Source organism: Rhipicephalus sanguineus, chromosome 1 (assembly GCF_013339695.2).
Source record: "Rhipicephalus sanguineus isolate Rsan-2018 chromosome 1, BIME_Rsan_1.4, whole genome shotgun sequence".
NCBI classification, from domain to species: Eukaryota; Metazoa; Arthropoda; class Arachnida; order Ixodida; family Ixodidae; genus Rhipicephalus; species Rhipicephalus sanguineus.
In genome coordinates this window covers 277,173,349-277,193,686 of record NC_051176.1, presented here as the reverse complement: position 1 = coordinate 277,193,686, position 20,338 = coordinate 277,173,349, and the positions used below count along the sequence as shown (strand labels likewise).

Below are 20,338 nucleotides of genomic sequence, written 5' to 3'. Positions count from 1 at the left end.
TGCATAAGAAATAACAGGATGTTGGGACTAAAGGCATAGTGCCTGACAGAGGACCCAGTACACTGTTCGTAAAGCGCTCATATTTACACAATAATAAATCAATAGTGACAAAACTGTTTCTGTGGCATACAGTCCAACATGCAAAAAAGAACAGGTGTGATATTACTTTAAATCAGGCTGTGCATATACAAAAAGCGTTTTAGATGGACACTGAAAGAGCTGTCACACTGGACAAAGCAAAATTAGAGAACAATATGAAACAAGTGAAACACAGTAATAATATGTATAATACATGAATACATATTCCAGTGATGCTACCGAGGACTTCTGATTTGGAGCAATTTTCGGAGCAGCAAAATTTCCGTTTTGGAGCACTTTGGAGCAGCAAAATTTTCATCTTGGAGCACTTTGGAGCAGCGAATTTTACATCCTGGAGTGCAATACAGAAGCATATTGCATTAACATTCAAGCACCTGAGTATTATTATGGGACTCTTATAAAGGCTAGAAATATTTCGATTCATTGCAAATCTCAAGGAAAAAATCATCTCAGGAGCATAGGCGTGCGCACAGGGGGGGCAGGGGGGGGGGGGGGGTGGCGCAAAATCTGCCCCGTACATTGACCCTTGCGATAGCAATTATATGGACACTCTCGGCGGATTTTTGCCGCCGCCGTTGCCGTAATTTTCCGTATAAAGTCCAAATTAAAAAATTACACCATCTCCCGCTAAAGGGGACCATGAGGCAATGCGAAGCCGGAGCACTTGCACGATCGCGTTCCGTTGGCGTTCGTTGGGCATGCTACCGACCTCGCGTCGTGGAATGCAAAGAGGGACGCTACGCACGTCTTCCATCTACCCTGGCCGTTAATTCTCACAGGGCGAGCGGGGAACATGGTCGACAGGCGGGCGAGAGGGGGGGCAGCGTAGGAGAGGAGAGAGAAGGGGAGGGAGCGCGCATGCGCTCGAGCTCATCGCGGCGTTGCGCAGGAGAGAATTTCGGCATGTCTAGCCCGCGTTTCAGAGGAAGAGTGGAAAGGGGGAGGGGAGAGGGAAAGTGAAGAGGTGTAGAGGACATGGGGAATGGTGAGGGGGAGTGGAGAGGAGGTGTGTGGAGAGGGTATGCGCATGCGCAGTAAGGGTGGTCACGCCGCACACCACCACCACCACCACCGGATGAGCTCCGCCTTAAGATACTTCGCATCTAACAACATCACCACGCGCATTCTTGCCGCGGGTAAAAGCTCGCGAGCGCTGGCGACAAACGCGGCTGAAGCGAAGATTAAGCTAGCTGGCCGTCTGTCTCCGCCGCACGGACAGCGCATGAGGTAACATCTTCCCGCGTGCGGGCCTGCCATCGATTGCTCATCAGAGAGGAAACGCCCCGCCCGTCTTTCGTAAGGAGCATGAAGGAACACCAGGGGAGCGGAAAGGGGGGGGGGGTACCGCATCGTTCGAAGGGCGCAGTCGCTTGCGCGCGCGCTATCTCGAGGCATCAGGAGACGGCTCGTAAACTTGCTGTGCTTTCAACGCTTACTTCGCGTATAGAGAACTCCGAGCAAGAAAACGCTTCGGTTCCTGGAGGGGCCATATTCGCTTAAACCAGCATTTTGTTGAGTTACGCGAGATCGGATCCAAAAGAGTTAGCGGCTAGTCTTACTTCGTTTCTGTTGTGTCGTGCGACCCCTGGTGCCATGCTAAGACACCAGTGCTGTTGTGCTTTCTATTCATGCTACTGAGGGGAGCTGGGTCTCTGCCATGCCTCTGTGCTACCACCAATCCGGCGTGGTCATGCCGGTCATGTGACCCGTGCCTCGCTGACCAATAGCCTTTTCTCTCTCTCCTTAAAACCGCCTGCAATAAACGCGGGAGAGCAGTCTTCCGTCAGTCTCGCCGAAGCTTGGTCTCTGCGTCGTCACTCCGCGCGCCCTCCCGTCGTTCGGCCTCTCCGTCGGCCCGCCGCGGGTTACGCCGCGCTCCTGCCCTACACAACACATGGCGACGAGGTGCTGAACCCGGTTCGACAGGCGACGCCAGGAAGAGCACGACGTACGTGACACTACGCTACGAGTCACGTTTTTCTGCTGCGCGTCGGTGCTGCTTCCTGCACGCTACAAGCGCGTCGACCTGACTTTTCTTTGTTCCCGCTCCGGCTCCCTACACGACGCCACCTTCCTGCTTGAGCCTACGGCCTACCTCCTGCACACATGGCGGCTCCTTTTGCAAACCTTCCTCCGTTCCTCAACGCTCCCGGCAAGCCTCCCATTCCTTGGCATATATGGCACAAGATTTTCCAGGTTCACCTGAAGGCGGCCGGCGGAAGCGGCTGGGAGGACGAAAGGCGTGCGTCAGTGCTCCTCTGCGCGCTCGGCATCGAGGGCCAACGCAAATACTTCGCCGCGCAAGAGCAGCTTGAAGCGGAAGGCGCAGTTACGGCGTCTGGTTCGGGCACGGTGCCGAAGACAGGAGCGGCGACGGCAACGACGTACGACACGGTGCTCCAGTTTTTAGACGGGCTTTTCGCCGAGACAACGAACGTGCTAGCCGAGCGGCACCTGTTCACGAGCCGCAAACAACTGCCCGGCGAAACGTTTCTCGACTTCGTCACCGCGCTGAAAGAAAAGGCCCTGTCATGCAAGTTCGGCGCCACTTACGACGACAGAGTACGGGACCAAGTAATTCACGGGGTCGCCAACGCACATGTACGAGCCAAACTTCTGTCCTACGGGGAAGCCCTTACGCTGCAGAAAGCCGAAGAAGTTGGACGCGACTTGGAGGCGCTCAACAAAGCCAACGCGGCATTCGGAGAGAATGAACGGCTACTCGGTTCGCACTCCGGTTACGGCGGCAGCGTTCAGTGCGTCGCAGCGGCTCAAAATGGCGGGTCGGCTGCTTCGCTGGTCCCGCATGTCACTCAACATGGCGGCGGCTTCCCCCCCGGCGCGGGTGGCCGGGTCCAAGATGGCTCCGCGGGCTCGACGGCGCTGGCACAATGCTGCGTTCGCTGCCAGCAAGTACAACAGCTTGCGCCCAAGCCTCAAGTCGGCCCTTGTTTTCGCTGCGGCAAGTTAGGGCATTTGGCGACTTCAAGGAATTGTCCGGCCAAAAAGAAAATTTGCCAATTTTGCTGCATCAAAGGGCATTTCGCGGCAGTCTGCCGTAAGCGACGAGCGTCGGTACAGGAAGTTGCCCCCGTTCCAGACCGTGCCTCCGGCACTGCCACAGTCCTGTCCGTGCAAGCTGCGCCGACTAGCCCAAGGGAATTGCGCATCCCTGTTATCGTCGGAGGACATAGCCACATGTCATTGCTGGTGGACACCGGAGCCACTGCATCGTTAATGACCAAGAAGGACTTCGACATGCTTTTCGCTTCGAAGCACCGACTGCTCCAAATGTCCATCCAACTGCAGGATTTTTCGAAGCACCGCATACCGGTGCTGGGCTATTTCCGCACAGACTTGCAGCATCATGGCAAGCGGGCCTTTGTCACCTTCTACGTGACAGCACTCGGCACTTCACTGCTGGGGCTCGACGCCATCCAGCAGTTGGGACTCCTGAACGACGGCGCAACGTTGACGTGTCGTCCGGCTACACCAGTTTCATCACAGCTTCCTGCAGGTGTACCTCCGGGGTTCGAGCACCTGCATAGCGGAGCCCTGGGACGTGTCAAGGACTACGTCCACCGGGCCAAGAGGCGGCAGCACATCGTGCCACTGTCTGCCAAGCTGTGTCGGCTGCCTCTGGCGCTACGGCAGCAGGACGCCATCTCGATCGGAACTCAAATGTGATTTATTTTAGTGGTTCCTGATGTACCACAGTTACAATTGTATAAGGATGCAATTCTTCCCAGGGCGGGACGATGTTGTGTCGTGCGACCCCTGGTGCCATGCTAAGACACCAGTGCTGTTGTGCTTTCTATTCATGCTACTGAGGGGAGCTGGGTCTCTGCCATGCCTCTGTGCTACCACCAATCCGGCGTGGTCATGCCGGTCATGTGACCCGTGCCTCGCTGACCAATAGCCTTTTCTCTCTCTCCTTAAAACCGCCTGCAATAAACGCGGGAGAGCAGTCTTCCGTCAGTCTCGCCGAAGCTTGGTCTCTGCGTCGTCACTCCGCGCGCCCTCCCGTCGTTCGGCCTCTCCGTCGGCCCGCCGCGGGTTACGCCGCGCTCCTGCCCTACACAACAGTTTCACAATACAATTTTTTGGTATCGCATTCATTGCTTCACTCTTAAGCGAAACTGAATTTTTTTAACCGTTAGCTATTGACCCCCGAAAGCGAGGGGCGGACGTGTAACATGGCGTAGCCGCTTCACTGTGGGCCGTCAGCGACGGGCCCGCTACTATTGACAGCTGCGCATTTGCGGCTGCTCCGACCAGGAGATATGATTTTACTAATGAGATGACATTTTAAAAAAAAGCAAGCAAAAAATTCGAATTGGAACCCTAGCACGTGAGCTCGAAAGGGCAGGGCCTTTTAGGGGGTATTTACTGCAGAGTGATTACAAACTCAGACGTGCTGGCGGAAGGAATTACGAAAAAGCTGTTCTGTATGAAGATCCATCGATAAAGTATATCTGAGGAAAAGTGTCAACGCGTTTCCACCGTTCGCGTGCTCTTCCATGAACACAAAGCAAGGAAAATTCGATATTGTCCGATATCTACTGCGAGCGATATCCCAGATTTCAATCCGGGATGTCCGGAAACAGAAGTGACAGACATTTTAGCGGCACTCATGTAGTTATTACTGAACATTGCTTTCCTTACGTGCTGTGCGACGCTTGAAACGAGCTATCAGCAGCGTTTCTGGAACAGACGACGTCCGCCGATGAATCGCCGTCGCACTTTCTCGCTACCGATAGGCCTAGACGTCACGAGCCTCTGGGGAGAGCGCGTTTTGCTGTCGAGCCGACTTGCAGAACAGAAGTAGAGTGTAACAGAAGCTGCGTCGGCACCGTGCATGGCATCGTGGCTTACTCAGAACGCACGCGCGAGCGCTATTTATTCAGCGGAATAATTCTTGGTCCATGATTGCGACTTTATTGGCAGCCCCAAGATCGAGCTGCACATGTTCTGACGCGCCGGCGGTGCGATTGCCGGTGATAGGCGCCCCCAAACCCGAGACTTTGGCGCAGTTTGGCGCAAATTTCATCGATATTATCAGGATGGCGCAGTAAACACAATTTGGCGCACTTTGGCGCAGTTGGCGCAGGAGTGGAATCACTGCATATTCGCATCACCCAACTACTATCATTGTATAAAGGAGTATTAGTTATATAATTTCTGTTTGTGAGCTAACCATCAAACTATATTTTCCTGCATTAGGATTTTTGTAACTTGTAGCTTAAATGCTTTTTAAGGAGAGCTTATGTCCTAATTTGTTTAATATGTCAGTTGTTTCCCATAATTTCTCGTGTTGTTTAGTAACTAAAACTGTTTCCCATAATTTTTAAGTGTTCTTTGTGTTTGGTGCAAGTTTTGGTGGATAGGATAATGGTGTTGTCTAGCATATTCATTTTGCTCATAGTTTTTTTGTTAGATGCATGATTTTAACCCTTTCGTGTAAAAAATTTGATCAGCACGAAGCATATGGTGTTTTTCAAATAAAGGTGCTGTCCTTACACTTGCGCAATTTCAGTGGCAGTTGCAAGCTTTTCTGTAGAAGCACTTACTAGCTTCTTGTAGTTAGTTTTCGTAGTTGTTCCCCAAACCAGAGCTCTGTAGTAAAGCTTAGAATGAAAACACAATTGTATTTCTGCTGTTTAAACCCCAGTGCAATTATTTTGGAAATTCTATACATAATACCAAAACACTTTCAGATAAATCTATGCACAGTTACGTTCTATGAACATTCTAGCTTATTTCCCCATTACATCACTCAAAAAAACTTATCGTTTTCTTACTTGCTGCGATTTCATTCCTGTATAGTTAATGGTTAGTTCCCTATCTACCTGCGTATTCGACAACTTTTTTAACTAATTTATTTTGTTTCATCCACCGTGCTAGTAATGTAAGGTAGCAATTCACACTGTGTTCACTCAGGTCCCATGATTTAAAAAGCAGATTTGTATTATTGGCAAGCATTATCACTGCTGGTAAATCAGAATTGTGGCGAATTGGGCCTGTTCGTTGATCATCTTAAACACTTCGCAGCGCAGGAAAAACACCTTTCAGATAAAAGAGTTGTACTTCCTAAGAAAGTAGTGTGCGCATGTGCAACGGTGTTTGAGCATGGTATATATACGCATGTGATGTTCACTAAACCTTTGTTGGTAGTTAGCGCTCGTATGTTGTCTGGTGTCGTCTTCTTTGTGTCTGTTTTTCCTGCGCTGCAAAGTGTTTAAGATGGTAAATCAGGTATGTTAACTATATTGTTTACAAACATGAATAACAACGGACCGAATTTGTAGCCTGCCGAGCTCACATCAGGGCTGATGCAGCCTTGATACAGGCCTAATGTTTTGACGGTGTTCTCTCCATCCAACGGGCTGTCACAGAGCCTTTGCAGCGTGGGAATCGTGTTGCAATTTGTGTATCGATGTCCAAGGGAACTATTTTGAAGAAATTAAATAATATGTACCTGTTGGATCAATTAACCCTTTTTACCAGACCCAGTCCCATTACTTTATGGACAGACACTGTATGTACTGGCATTTCTTGCCATTTGGTAGATGGCATCTGATAACATTGTGGATCATGATGCCCTTGCTGCGGTGATGCCTGGGGCTACAGCACGTGTGCCTGTACCTCCTCAAAGCAATGGTCATCATTTGGTCGACACCCTGACATGCAAAGTTGGGTCAATGTACCATTTTACCTATCCTTACTAGACTTTATACACTTAATAAACTTGCTCATTTCTGTGCGACGTGATTTTTTGTCTTGTGTAGTTAACCATCTTATGTCTAAAGGCAACCTTCTAAAGAAAGAAACCTGTGGCTGACAAAGCTCACCTTCCGCATTCTGCTGCTCACGCTCATGTAGTTCTATGATGTGGCGGCCATCCCAAGAAACCCGCTGCGCCTGCACCTGGGGGCTGTTCTCAAGGGCTGGAAATGCAGCGTAGTACCTTCAAGAGGGGCGAACAATGAGAATTGTTTCCCTGTTCAAAAAATGTCCAATCTATAAATGGCGGAGCAAATTACACGAAGAAACACATGTCTACTAAAAGTAATATTTTTAAAGGAAATCGCTCTTTATTTCACCATGCATTGCCCATCTCCTTAACCCATTCACAACTGTGAAAAAAGAGGAGAAATGATGCAAAATCAGGGGGGGGGGTTCTTTTTGCATAGCGGAAATTACCGAGACTAGAGACTGACATCAGAAAGGGGTAAGGATGTTTGTTTTGAGCTGCTTGAACCAAATTTCTTTACTTGTGAAGGCACCAAGGCAGTTCACAGGCGCACGTGGCACAGAATCCGTACTTGTCACCTTTCCGCGAAGTCGCAAAGCACGGAAACCCAGCTGTGTATGAGTCCAGAAACATTTGCAAGTACTTTGATTTTGACGCCGTCATCGACCTTCTAACTGAACTCTGGAAACACGCAACCCCCATGGCAGATGGCGTAGCGTACAAAATGCGGGGGCCAAGATGGAGATGCGAAAGTTCTGGCTAGGCTCAACGGAAACCATTGCCGCAAATGAGCTGAACGGTGGCCGGAGCGGCAAGATTGCGACACGCGGCGCTGATTCTCCCAAGCACGCCGATATCGAAAGTGCAAAGCACAATGGGGGCCGCTTACTTACCGCCGGTCTGCCGGCCACCTCTCCTTTGGAAAATGAAATGTGCTCGACAGTCTCGCCGTCTCATTATTGGAGCGCTCGTGCAGCGCCGCGGCTCCGGCCGCCGTGCACTTTTGGCAATCTTTTTCCGTTGAGACTTTACCTTTTCCCTCGCCTTCTTTCGCTACGGTGGCGAGTGCTTCTCACGGCTAGCCGGCCAGCCTTCCCCCAGATGCGCAGTGCCTAGAATGTACTCAGCAGTACTCTACCATATCGTTACAATGAAATAGAAGTGTGGTGGCGAGTGCTCTTCCGCAGCACCGCCACAGCAGGAAAGGCTGATGTACGCGCATGATTTAAAAAAAAAAAGAAAGAAAACCCGCCTCTGCTGTGGTGGCCACTTTTTGGGAGATTAGAGATGACATTCATACAATCGGGAGATTAGGTCCAAATTCGGGAGTCTCCCGGACATTTCGGGAGAGTTGGCAGGTATGAACAACTATGTAGGCTTGGCAACAAATACTTGAAGACACTGGAAAACTGACACGATACATGGAACTTGTTCAGAAAATGCACAAATTATAACACTGTTGTCAGTTTCCCTTTCTGAACCCTTCCGCCACCTTGCGGAATTACGCAGAATTGATTTTCATTATTCTGTGTCCCTGCACGAGTTGTCGATTAATTCACCCTCACACTGCTTATTGCTAGCTTCCTGGTAAGCTCAATAATAATAATAATATCTGGGGTTTAACGTCCCAAAACCGCCATATGATTTATGAGAGACGCCGTAGTGGAGGGCTCCGGAAATTTTGACCACCTGGGGTTCTTTAACGTGCACCTACATCTAAGTACACGGGTCCTGGTAAGCTCAATTGGTAGAGTGACTGCCCTGGAAAGGTGTTGGCCCCGGGTTCGATACCAAAACCAGGATGAATTTTTCGGCAACTACGAAGCTTCATTTCTTAGAAATTTGTGAGGGTTTCCTTGTGGCTTTGTGGCTGATTGTCAATTTCCCTTTCTTAACCCCTTGAGGGTTTTCGCCGTACATGTACGGCAGAAGCTTCCTGGTACCAAAGGGTTTTCGTTGTACATGTATGGCATAGCGTTTATTTTTAAAACTCACGCATTTTTCGATCATTTCTCTTGCTTGACCTGTGCTGGCACACTTCGTGAATACATGGAATTTTTTTCATGCGCCGATGTCTCTCCACTCTTTTCTTTCTTTTCAAAGCGGCGCGGCGGCTTTCAGTTGCGCATCAGAATGCGCGCACGTGGTTTGGCTGGTTTCGGTTTCGTCCTTCGGGTGTTTTTCGCTTCTTGCGCCCGCAAGGCTGATGGCTGTTTGGTTTCTAACCTCTCAAAGGGTGACCGCTTGTTACTCTCTTGTTTATTGCTCCCCGGGGCGCGATTACATCCGTTTCCGTGCGGCGCTAAATTACACAAACGCCGCCGCTGTGATTGCGTTTCCTGTTTCGGGGTCTCGGAAAAACTGAGGATTACTGTAGCTTTTTCACTCATTTTGCTTTCCGGACGGGCGCACAACCATAGAGTTTTCTTCCGTGCGCTCACTGACGCAGTTCACTTATGCTATGGAAGCGCGCGCCAGTTGCTCTGCTGCCGGTGAGTCGAGCAGCAATTCTTCCGATGCGGACTATTCCCCAAGTGCCGAGTCAGAATCTGATTCATTGGATTTCAGTATGTCAGATGAGGATTTTCTGACGAGTTCAGACGCGCTACATGTGTGTGGAGTGCAACAAATCACTGTGTGGAGCCATCCTTCAAAGACTATCACACGCTGAAAAGTTTTTAGTGTTAGAGCACGAACATTTTTAACCGGAAAAGTACTCTGGTGTGCTTATTTTTGTATGACTGTGAGCTATGTTTAATACAATGCATAATTTTTATTTATAAGAAACTGTTAAGTTTTTTTTAAGGATTTTGCTTGATTTTACTACGAATGAACTATGTGTATGTAACAACAAAAATGATTTTTTTGTCACTTTACGGTCCCGAAAAAAAATTTTAGTCAATTTTTTTCTTAAATAGAATCGTCTGAAGAATTTACTTCACCAATAAAAAAACTACATTTTTGTAATGAATTCCGCAAAAAAATTCGACGCTCAAAGGGCTAATGTATAACACTAAGCCCATTTATTTAATCTATAACTGACTAGCTGAAAAAAATTTTACAACCAAAATCGCACACCAAGCACTTCAACTCAAAAGAGGAATTACTTTGAGAAGTGATGCTCACATTTGTGCAAGTTCCTTTGGAGACCTACGCATCACAGGTTCCTCCACGGGTGCAGCTGCAGCAGCTTCTTCCTCTGATACCAAAAGGATGACCCACAACAAAATAAATAAAAATACAAAAGTTGCTTTTAATTCCAGCAAATGCAGTGCTACAAACATACTGCATAAACAATACGGGATGCAGCAGGTTGAACTTCCTGGCACAGTTGGCCAGCAATCACATTTCTACATTTTTAATAATGACAGCTACAAATTTTTTTAGACACGAGGATGCCATGGTGAAACAAAATGGCAGGTGATTTAATTAGGATTCACTTTGAAAACTGAACACATATAAGACAAGCACTGTTTGTTTGTACTGTCTTACACATTCAAAATGGACCATGCATGATGTTACCCTTTCACAGTCATGGTGAATGCCTTAAAGTTGGTCACTTCCTAGCATGTCCAAAAAAACTGAAACGGGCAGAGTGCTGAGTATGTCAAGTGCGACACAAAGAAACACGACTGCAGTCAGTCAAACATCTGAAGAGGCTCTTCCCAAAAAAGCATGATGTACCTGCCATTCATATTTCCATGCTCCAGGGAATGTAATATACCTAGTTCCCTTAAACATGCCATCGGCAAAAGGGCATGTTTAACGGAAGAACCTGCTATCCGCAAAGCTGGCAATAATTAAGTCGAACTTGGATAAGAAAAGTCCGACGTCGCCACTGCGTATAGCATCCAAAGAAGCACGCTGAATATTGCACAATGAATATGATAATGAAGAACAAGGCCGACATCAGGGCCGAGGCGGACTTGAGGCTTCCAGCATCCGACGATTACGCACAGTGGCATATGAAGATGTTGAGGCGCTGTTTAGAATGATACGGTGCTTTCTCGTGTACAACCAGGCCCTTCTTAAAACACGCACCCAGAACTACAAACCAAGAAAATAAAAAAGAAAAAGAACGCGTATAGCCATGAAGCTTCCTTACTTGCATTATCATGAAGCAGTACCTTGAAGCCAACTTCTGCACCAAAATTCGTGCCGAAAATAAGATAGACTCTTTAGCAGTTTTATATCGAATTATACAATATATTAGCTAATTCCCCTTTTCTTGCAAGTTTGACTGTAGTTAGTGACCTGTCACTGACAATACTCGTGCCATACTTGTAGAATGTGCTTACCAGACTCAGGGTGCAAGTGGTTGTTCAGGCGTCTGCAGAGCTCATCCACCAGTGCTTCAAGACCGGCCTTCTGTGAAACAAGTGCAGGAGCTTGATATTCTACACAATTAACAAATGCCTATAGAGACAGCAGTGCCTACCTGCTCTGTGGCTGACCTAAGACACTCCACTGCAGCACCACGGTTTCCTAGTTCACCACGGTGTCCTAGTTCCTGGTCATGTTTAGAGGCAGTATTGTTAGTAACTGTAGTGAAATAATGAATAATGAACAAGTAACAGCCTCATGACAGATTTCTCCATTTATAAATATGCAGGATCCTTGACATAGCTAAAAAGTAACTCGCTCCCATAAAGTGAAATAAGTAACTCGCTCCCATAAAGTGAAATCTGCTGAAACAGCGAACCTGAGGTCGTCTTGCGTTTCTCAGAATTTCCATGGTTTTGCGTAATTTTCTGTAATGATCTATGATTATGTGTGTTTTGCCAGTGATGCGACTGTGAATATGGGTAAGTTTGTGTTTATTTGAAGATTTTGTGCCCTTTTAGTGTTATTTATATCATCACCACCATAATTTCGAGCATCATCATCATTCCATTTTATTTCTTTATTCACTCCCCCCCCACCTCCTGGCCATGTGACCTGCGTGACACCAGACAGATATGCAGACTGTGCAGGCTCGACATACAACAGTGCTCAGTTGCATATAAAATTTAATGATTAACAGGGTTTACAAAAGTTATATCTGATATATGAGGACAGTGCCTAATGTAGCAGCATAACAGACCACCAGCATCCAGAGCCTATCCACAGTAAGTAGGCTCCATATAATTGCTGGGATTTGACGCGCCAAAACCACCATGATTACAAGAGACACCATAGTGGAGGGCTCCGGAAATTTCAGCCACCTGGGGTTCTTTAACATGCACCCAAGTCTAAGTACACAGTAAGTAGGCTCCAGATTCTGTGTCTACCTGCGGTGCTTTAATGTCTCAACGTGAGTAAATTTTTGCTTTTACATATTACAGAACCTTCTGCATGATATCTTTTTTTTGGCAGCAAGCTTTTCTGCAAAGCTTAAACCAATGTGGCTTGTGGCTTGAGTTTAAACAGAGTACATTTCTTACTTTGCCAATATATTTTCGGTAAATAAGTCCTAGATTTCAAAACCCAATAAATAATACTGGCCACTCTCAATAGTACACTATACTAGTAGTTATATGAACCAGTTTCGGTTTAGTTTCCAAAGAGAACTGGATGTTGTGACACAGAAGCAGGGGCAAAAGCCAAGGGGGTCTGAATACCGTTCTTTATACATGCTTGCACATGTGTTTGTACATAACCGAGCATATATATATATATACACACACACACATAGAAAACAAACATTTCAAGGGCTGTTTGAACCCATCCAACCCCCCTCTGGCCACATAACCCAGAGCGCTCCATCAAGACGGAGCACAAGGTTTTCATAGCGCTTCAATGGCATACGCTTGTAGCACATGGCACCCCAAGGCAGCGTGGTGTCTGGCTACGCAGTGCATGGCTATCAAAAAATACCCATCAAAGATAGGTGTAGGTTTACCATTTGATGAGGGCAATGGTGTTGGAAGCTGAACTAACTGCGCTATCAAGAGGCAAAGCAAATGAGTTAGTCACTGTTGTAGTAAAAATTTTACACTATTTGTGCACGGTTCGTTTCAGCACTATACTACATGTCTAGAACAGCATGCAGCAATGAGACTTTGCCAAGATTGCTTCCTTAGGGCTTCTACAGATGGCAGCGCTATGAGCAGCACTCTGCTGACAAAATCATGGCAACTGCATTCTGCTATATAATTGCTCTGGCTAGAATAGTATTTACATTAACTTTCTCATGCTCTAATTGTGTGCTCAAATAGCACACAGCACTCTTCATTTACTACACATATCTTTTTTCCAGTGTTTTATAAATGTAAGCATAGGAAGGTAAACAGCTATTTATATGCGTTCTACATAACCACAGCTGTTGCAGTCTGAAACACGATCTCAAACTCGGAAGTGTAATTCAATGAGATAGGTAATGTTGAATGATCTTGAGTAAAAAGCGAATGTCACATCAAATGTGTTAACAAAAGTTTACGCAACTCTGGAAACGAAATACAACCTTAGGAGATCATTCACAGAACTTCACGTCAACTAAACACTATTCTAATCCAACAAAAGAAGGGCAATTTTAAGGGCCCATTTTCCTTTGCTAGACACAACATTAATGACAACCAACAGACAATCAAGCCAAGGAAAGTATGGGGGATGTTATTTGTAGTAATTATGATATAAATGTGAAGAAATTAAAGTGGACGAAAAGACTACTTGCTGCCAGAAGGCACCGAACCTGCAACCTTCGAATAAAGCACCAGATGCTCTACCAATTGAGCTACCAATCGAGTCGTCCTGTACACTTTATCTGGTATATTGGGGGCGAGGAGTTACGGAGTCGCCCTCTATCGGGTGCACCTCTCTTGCATGCTAGGTAGGATAATGGTGGTGCGAATCCTCATATCTTTAGCCATTGGTGCTCTAGGAAAACACCACGCGGAAGCTTTCCTGGGCGTTTCTGTGAATACTTTCGAAACGGGCAAAGATTTTGCAGCAAACATAACAATCCTGGACAGAAATAAAGCACAGAATTGTTTACGGGCGCTGCCTGTTTACACAGTGAGCGCACATCAGGCGCGGTTGCCACGATGGGGTATCCCCAAGCAAGTTTCTTGCGTGAAAGGCAGGTGATCCCTGAGGGCGAACTATGTGCCATACTCTCTTACAATGGTCTGTCAGTATAAATAAATGTGGCATACCAGAATGAAGCCTTGATTACACAATAGTGTGGCCGCAGCATTACCCAAGTAACCTCTGTTGTGTGGACGTTATCAAAGCTTTTCAAAAATAATTTCTTCAAAAATTTAAGGAAATTGGTGCCTATGGCGACTTGTGCACGCCGTCAGCATGCTTAATTTTTTTTCTTGTAAGTTCTTCGTTGTTCATTATCATAATTACCCAAGCGGTGTTGTTTATCAGCCTCCTCAGCCAGCAACTTCCCGCTGCTTTCATTTTTAAAAAATCTAGTACATTCATTGGTTCGTGCTAAGACAAACATTAGCATATGCCGTGCGGCATGTCTTCTTTTTTAACATGATTCCTACCACTCCCTCTGCATTCCAGTGAACTTGCCAGTATCTATAGAATCAAAACGTGCATAGACCAAAGCCTAAGACCATAGGCTTCACGACTGCTGCTACAAGGAGAAGCAGTCTACGAGGCGAAACATGTGGCATTGTGCAACGCGAAGGTGAATAAATGTCACATAACATTTGCTGGACTAGTTCTCCAAACAACGGCGGTATACAAAGACCCGCATTCACCAGGAATCGCCGTGAAAAAGAGAAGTTATTGCGCCAAGTAGCTGCAAAGCGGGGTAAAAACAAGGCGTAGAGACACAATGTAATGTTTTAATGCGCAACATGTTTTGGCAAGTTCTCCAGCAATTTTGGTGGCAAAATCGTGTCTGTAATGAAAAAGGCTTGGCACCTTTCCGACAACAATACGTACATTACCGCTCCGTAGAAAACAGTTGGGATAGGCCAACTTGAATTTGGGAGTGAACCTAATTTTGGGGTCAATATGGAGGTGGGCAACAAATGGGCCAGCTTGCAGGAGAAAGGAGTCATTAGCTGGCCAGCGCACACTGACGAGTCTCAGCGAGTGCTTTGCGCCACTCACCGAACGTCGCAGCCCTTTCAGATAATTCCTTTTAGAAGTGCTGGCTGCAAGCGCAAGTTTGTAGCTGATGGCTGTTAACAATTTCTAAGTTTCAAAATCCAAGCTTCACGCAGCTTCTTACTCGAGGACACGTGTGAAGGTTGACACCGGGCTCCATTGTGTACGTCCTGCACTGCGGCACTGAGTACTGACCTACCGTATATATGACTCCTTCAAAGACAGCGACTGCGTAATGCAGTGCTTTCAAGTGCTCTCAGGCGCATAACCAAAGTGGGAAAACCTCCCCACTTTATCAGAATTACAGTGCCGGTGGCATTCTAAAATTTAGTTTTCAGAGCATGTCAGTGCCCCCGAAGTAGACGACACTGCCGCTTGTCCTGTCAAGCACGTCACGCCGACATTGGCACCAGCTTTTCCAGTGGTGGGCCTCGGTGTCCAATATGTGCACTTAAACCTGGGAGTGCTAGTCAGCGCCGCTTGTAGCCATGACAGTGAGTGTGGAACACTCTTTTTCCTGCTGGCGTTACGAAGCACGTGATCTTGTTACGAGCTGGCAGCTGACCAATAATCCCTCGCATACTACCTGAAGGCATCAAGTCTGCCAGAACGAGACCCTTGCTATGAATGAACGAAAGAAGGAGAATTTAAGGGCTAGTTTTTCTTTGTTAGACAGCATAAATGACAACCAATAGACAATCAAGCCAAGGAAAGTATGGGGGACATTATTTATAGTAATTATGATATAAATGGGAAGAAATTAAAAGGGGACAAAAAGGGAGGGTCTCGTTCTGGCAGACTTGATGCCTTCAGGTATATGCGAGGTATTATTGCTCAGCTCCCAGCTCGTAACAAGATCACGTGCTTGGCGACGCCAGTAGGCAAAAGAAGTGTTCCACACTGGCCGTCATGGCTACAAGCGGCGCTAACACTCCAAGGTTTAAATGCTCACAGGGGTCAGACGGCTGAAATTGATTTGGGAGCAGTTTTTGGAGCAGCAAAATTTCGATTTTGCAGCAGAAGAACCCTGATTTGGAGCAGTTTGCGAAATTTTTTATGTCATCTCAGGAGCTTGAAAAACAGATTTGTAGCAACTTAAGGGGGGGGGGGGGGACAAGTACATATTTAAATTGGCCTAGGATAGACGTAACACTGAAGCAGCCTTTGGAGAAAGTATCGCCAGTTGTGAACTATACTCCTCTTTAAATACTATGCGACCTATCTAGCCCAAGAAATGCATGAAATAATTGAAAAAAAAAAAAAAAGGGTTCTGCAAACTAGGTTCACTTCATAAAAATTTGAAGAAAAAAAAACAACAAAAAGAATGTGATTGCACAAGAATTGCAGTTACATAGCAGGAGGCCTTTTTAAGATCAGTGATATAATTTAGCAGATTACTGCTTTGGCTTTTATTACGATAGCAATTATATCGACATTATGAACAGGTTTTTGCCGTCACCATCGCAGTCATGTTCCGTATAAAGTCCAAGTCTATAACATCCCCCGCGCATCATGTTTTACCCTTGGGTAAAAGCGCACGAGCGAGGGTGACGAACGCGGCTGAGGCAGAGATGAAAAGAGCCGACCAATCCTCGTTGCACGGAGGGCGCATGCAATAACATAACACCGCATGCCAGGCCTGCCGTTGATTGCTACTCATGCAGAGAGGAAACGCGCCGCCCGTCTTGAAGGAGCACGAAGGAACGTGAGGGAGGGGAGGGGGTCGCTCGAGCAGCAACTGTGGACTGACATTAAGGGCGCAGTCGCGATCACTGGTGCGCGCGCTTTGAGCAGCCGTATTCTCTTACACCAGCGTTTTGAAGTTACGCGAGATCGGATCCATAAGTGTTAGCTGCCAGCCTTACTTCGTATAATATTACAATTTGATGCTATCGCATTCATTGCTTCACTTGTGGTGAAATTGAATTTTTTGTAGATCTGCTTATTTAGCTTTTCAAGCTTCTCCAGAGCTTCCTGTAGGTCAGTGTTTGCAAGGAGGACATAACAATAAGCGCCTTCAGCTCGGCCGCGCGGTTGGTGTAGCGTCAAACCTACTGCATGCTTTGAACAGGTGAGAACAAAGGTGAGCTACCGCCGTTCGCTGCCCCTTTGTGCGAGACTGTCTTCGAGAGCACGGCGTGGGCGCCAGGATACCTCGCCGCATTTACTATTTGATAAAGCTATCTCGCACTATCATGTATGGTACTGCGAGCATAACGCCGTTGTATGCATACTGCACGCTTTTATTTGGGAACGACACAAAGGCGCCTCGCATCAGTCCGCTGCCGGCTTCGGCGTGAAAAACTGCCAGAGCAGTGCGGAGACGCGCCGCATGCAGAAAGCTAGTTGTTGCCACATTGATGCAACAAGGGTGATGCCTCTCCCGTGCACGGTGAGGGTCGTAACGGTACAAGCCCTCCCACAGTTAACACGCGCGTAGGTGACCACACGCAGCAGCGTCGACGCGAAAACCATTGCAACCGGAGGAACACGCTACGCACAACAATGCAACAAGAACCTTAGAGCCATTCCTGCTACGCATGCCACTTGATAGCGCCAGAAGACGCACACAGCCTAGCGAGAAGCAGCAGCACGCTCGGGGCACAGCAGAACATTTTTGGGGCGCCACGCATATTTACAACAACCCAGAGGAGGTTATGGCGGCATCATGGGAGCCCTCATTAGAAAGGTGCATAGAAACACAGTTGGGCGCTTCTACACGTTTTGCAAACGTCTCATTTTCTTGATATCCCAGGCACTGCTATAGGTGCAACTCAGAAAATAATGGTGAAGCCTTTTTTCCGAACGAAGCTGACATGGGTATCGAACTTCTGGCTTTTGAGGCTGTTTTGGAGCAGTTCGGCGCAATTTTTACGATTTTCATGCTTTGGAGCAGCTGTCTCACCCCCGAGCTCATATATACCTGATAAGGTGTACAAGAGGATGACCGCTGCCATAGCTCAATTGGTAGAGCATTGGACGCGTTATTCTAACACTGCAGGTTCGGTCCCTGCCAGCGGCAAGTTGTCTTTTCGTTTGCTTTAATTTATTCAGATTGATATCATAATTACTACAAATAACGTACCCCACACTTTGCTTGGCTTGATTGTCTGATGGTTGTCGTTATTCTAACCCAACAGAAATTTTATGTTGCACTCCTACTCCTAGCCGCATGTTTGCTGATAAGAAACGCCTCATCATGTCCCCTCAACAGACGTTCATTGTGAACATCAGGTGTACCACATTCTGTTATGTTCCGCAATTGGTGTGCATGCCTTACTTGATTTGCATGCAAATAAAGCTTGTTGGTACCACTTTACAACATGAAAGCGCAACGTACAGTACATTTATGTTGGCATGATTAGATTATTATTGCACAATGCAATTTCAGTTGTCTGTAAATCATAAAAACATCCAACTTTTCTCTGTGAAGATAAAAATATATTTAAAAAAGTAACGCTAGAAATTTACACTTGTTAGAACTTTATTGTGTTCTTGTATACTACAAGGAACACAATTTTGTACACTTATGTATAGCACTCCATTTAGATAATTGGTCGAATACAAGCAAACTAAAACTTCCTTTTCCACCCTTAGTTTTAAATAGCAATCTAATCAAATGTATAGTTGCCTTTTCTTTGTTGTGTTCAGTACTTCTTATCAGTGGAAGAACCTTGCGCGATAGATGTACCTGCAAATCATAGCAAGAGCAAATAAAGAAGGTTCAGGTTATGTCGAGCAGACTACCATGCAGAGATCAAGCTGTGTTATAGACAAAGTAATCAAGTTTGCCTGCTAGTGGTCAGAACTGCAGGATGAGACTAGATTATTTTGCCTTCTTGGCCGCTGATTTTGGCCACCCTTCTACCAGGGATTCTAGATATTTTTTTCTTAACAGCCTGAAATGCGTTAAGGGGCGGTCGGTGGTGCACATTTAGATGCAGACAATAGCGCTTGTATGAGACTTCGGTGAACTTTCTGGTGTTGAAACCAACCGCTAAGTTCAATGAATTGGCAAAGCCAATCTTGATTTCTGTCCCAATTTTTTCAAAAACTTAGAAACACTGTACTGCAACTAACAGATGCAAAAATTATCAGGCATGTCTTGGACCCCACATGCCGAACATAAGTTGTGTTTTCACACTTTCCTTATACTTTCTGAATATATTTGGCTTGCACCATGCCGGGTCCATGGTACCTCCTTTACTTGTGATGACTTACATATTCCATATATTGCACCCATCCTGCTAAAGAACTGTATCAATTTTTATAATCACCCTCAAAGAAATGCCTTCCTGACTGAAAAGAAACTTTCAAAATTAAACACCAACAGCTTCAGAACATAACCTTGCCTAAATTAATTTTAAATGAGTTTTAGCTGCCAGATCTTCGAGTGTCACCGTGTCTCGTATGAGAGCAGGGAAATTCCACTACCGTGCTGGCACGCGCATTCTCCACGTGAAGGTAGCTCAAAACGGTCAGCCGATCTGCCATGCTAGAGCTGCAGCAATATTTTTGCTCGTTTATAGAACAGTCTGTACAAATGTTTCACAGCACTAAACCCTGCGAAATAAAGCAGAGTGTCCATTGGGAGCATGCTTAGTGTGGCTTGCTCCTGGTGTCATCTGCTAGCCGTCAGAATGTGCACAGTGATCTACTGTTAAAGGGAACAGCCGAACGTGCAGCAGCTGCTCCGCGCCACCGCTGGCCGTAGGCTGCAACGAGTTTCAAGCAGGTGCAGTGCACGCTGTGAGTAATGTTCTTTTGTCGTCCATTACCGTCTGCTGCTGTGCTTCGAAGTGTCGCAAAGCGAACCGTTCACACAACGATGACGCAATGGAAGAGTGCCACGCACAAAGTGACTGCACCTGCACAAAACTCGTTGCAGTCGCCAGCCATCGGTAGTACCAAGTGGCTGCCACACACTCTAATGCTTCCTTTACCAGTGGACTGCTGTGTACAAGTCTGTGCATGGTGTAGATTTCTAGTACTGACTGTTCTGCTGCCATGGCACCCCCAACTACTTGCCACCCGTTTTTGGACGATAAGCTGCAAGTGGCTTTCCATCTACCGTGTCTCAGCATAGTACAAGGTTTCTGTCCAGTGCGCCATCAGCATGCGGTGGCCCCACTCCGTTGGCCACCAATATTTCAGTTTTCTTATCGCCCACTGCTTCAAGCACCTATTGAATGACACTTCATACAGGTATCAACGAACTTAAGTGGAGGCTGCAGTGCATTAACTGATGCACTGCTTTGGCAGAATGGGTTTAAAAGGTGGCTTATGTAAGTGATGATGGATCTGCGAGCTTTAAGAGGGCTCACCAGCTCCAAAACAACTCAGATTTGAACTTTTTGTGTCCATAGATGGCAGCACTTACACACCACAAAAAGGAGGTAAGTTAGAGTACACTCTAGGCGTGTAAATCTCACC

At 46.7% G+C, this 20,338-nt stretch overlaps 1 protein-coding gene across 2 annotated transcripts in view; it reads right to left on the bottom strand.

Annotated features, from left to right (window-relative positions):
• LOC119379028 (uncharacterized protein KIAA0232) overlaps positions 1-20,338 on the bottom strand; it is a 58,764-nt gene that overhangs the window by 18,532 nt on the left and 19,894 nt on the right. Inside the window, exons 5-9 of one of the 2 annotated variants that reach the window (XM_049411853.1) lie at positions 18,533-18,596; positions 11,292-11,359; positions 11,152-11,221; positions 9,980-10,052; positions 6,951-7,066 (exon numbers count right to left, since the gene is read on the bottom strand). In XM_049411853.1, coding sequence (XP_049267810.1) covers positions 6,951-7,066; positions 9,980-10,052; positions 11,152-11,221; positions 11,292-11,359; positions 18,533-18,596 — 391 coding nt within the window. Of the gene's footprint in view, positions 1-6,950; positions 7,067-9,979; positions 10,053-11,151; positions 11,222-11,291; positions 11,364-18,532; positions 18,597-20,338 lie in introns of both variants that reach the window. The other variant, XM_037648165.2, reaches the window with a different exon arrangement.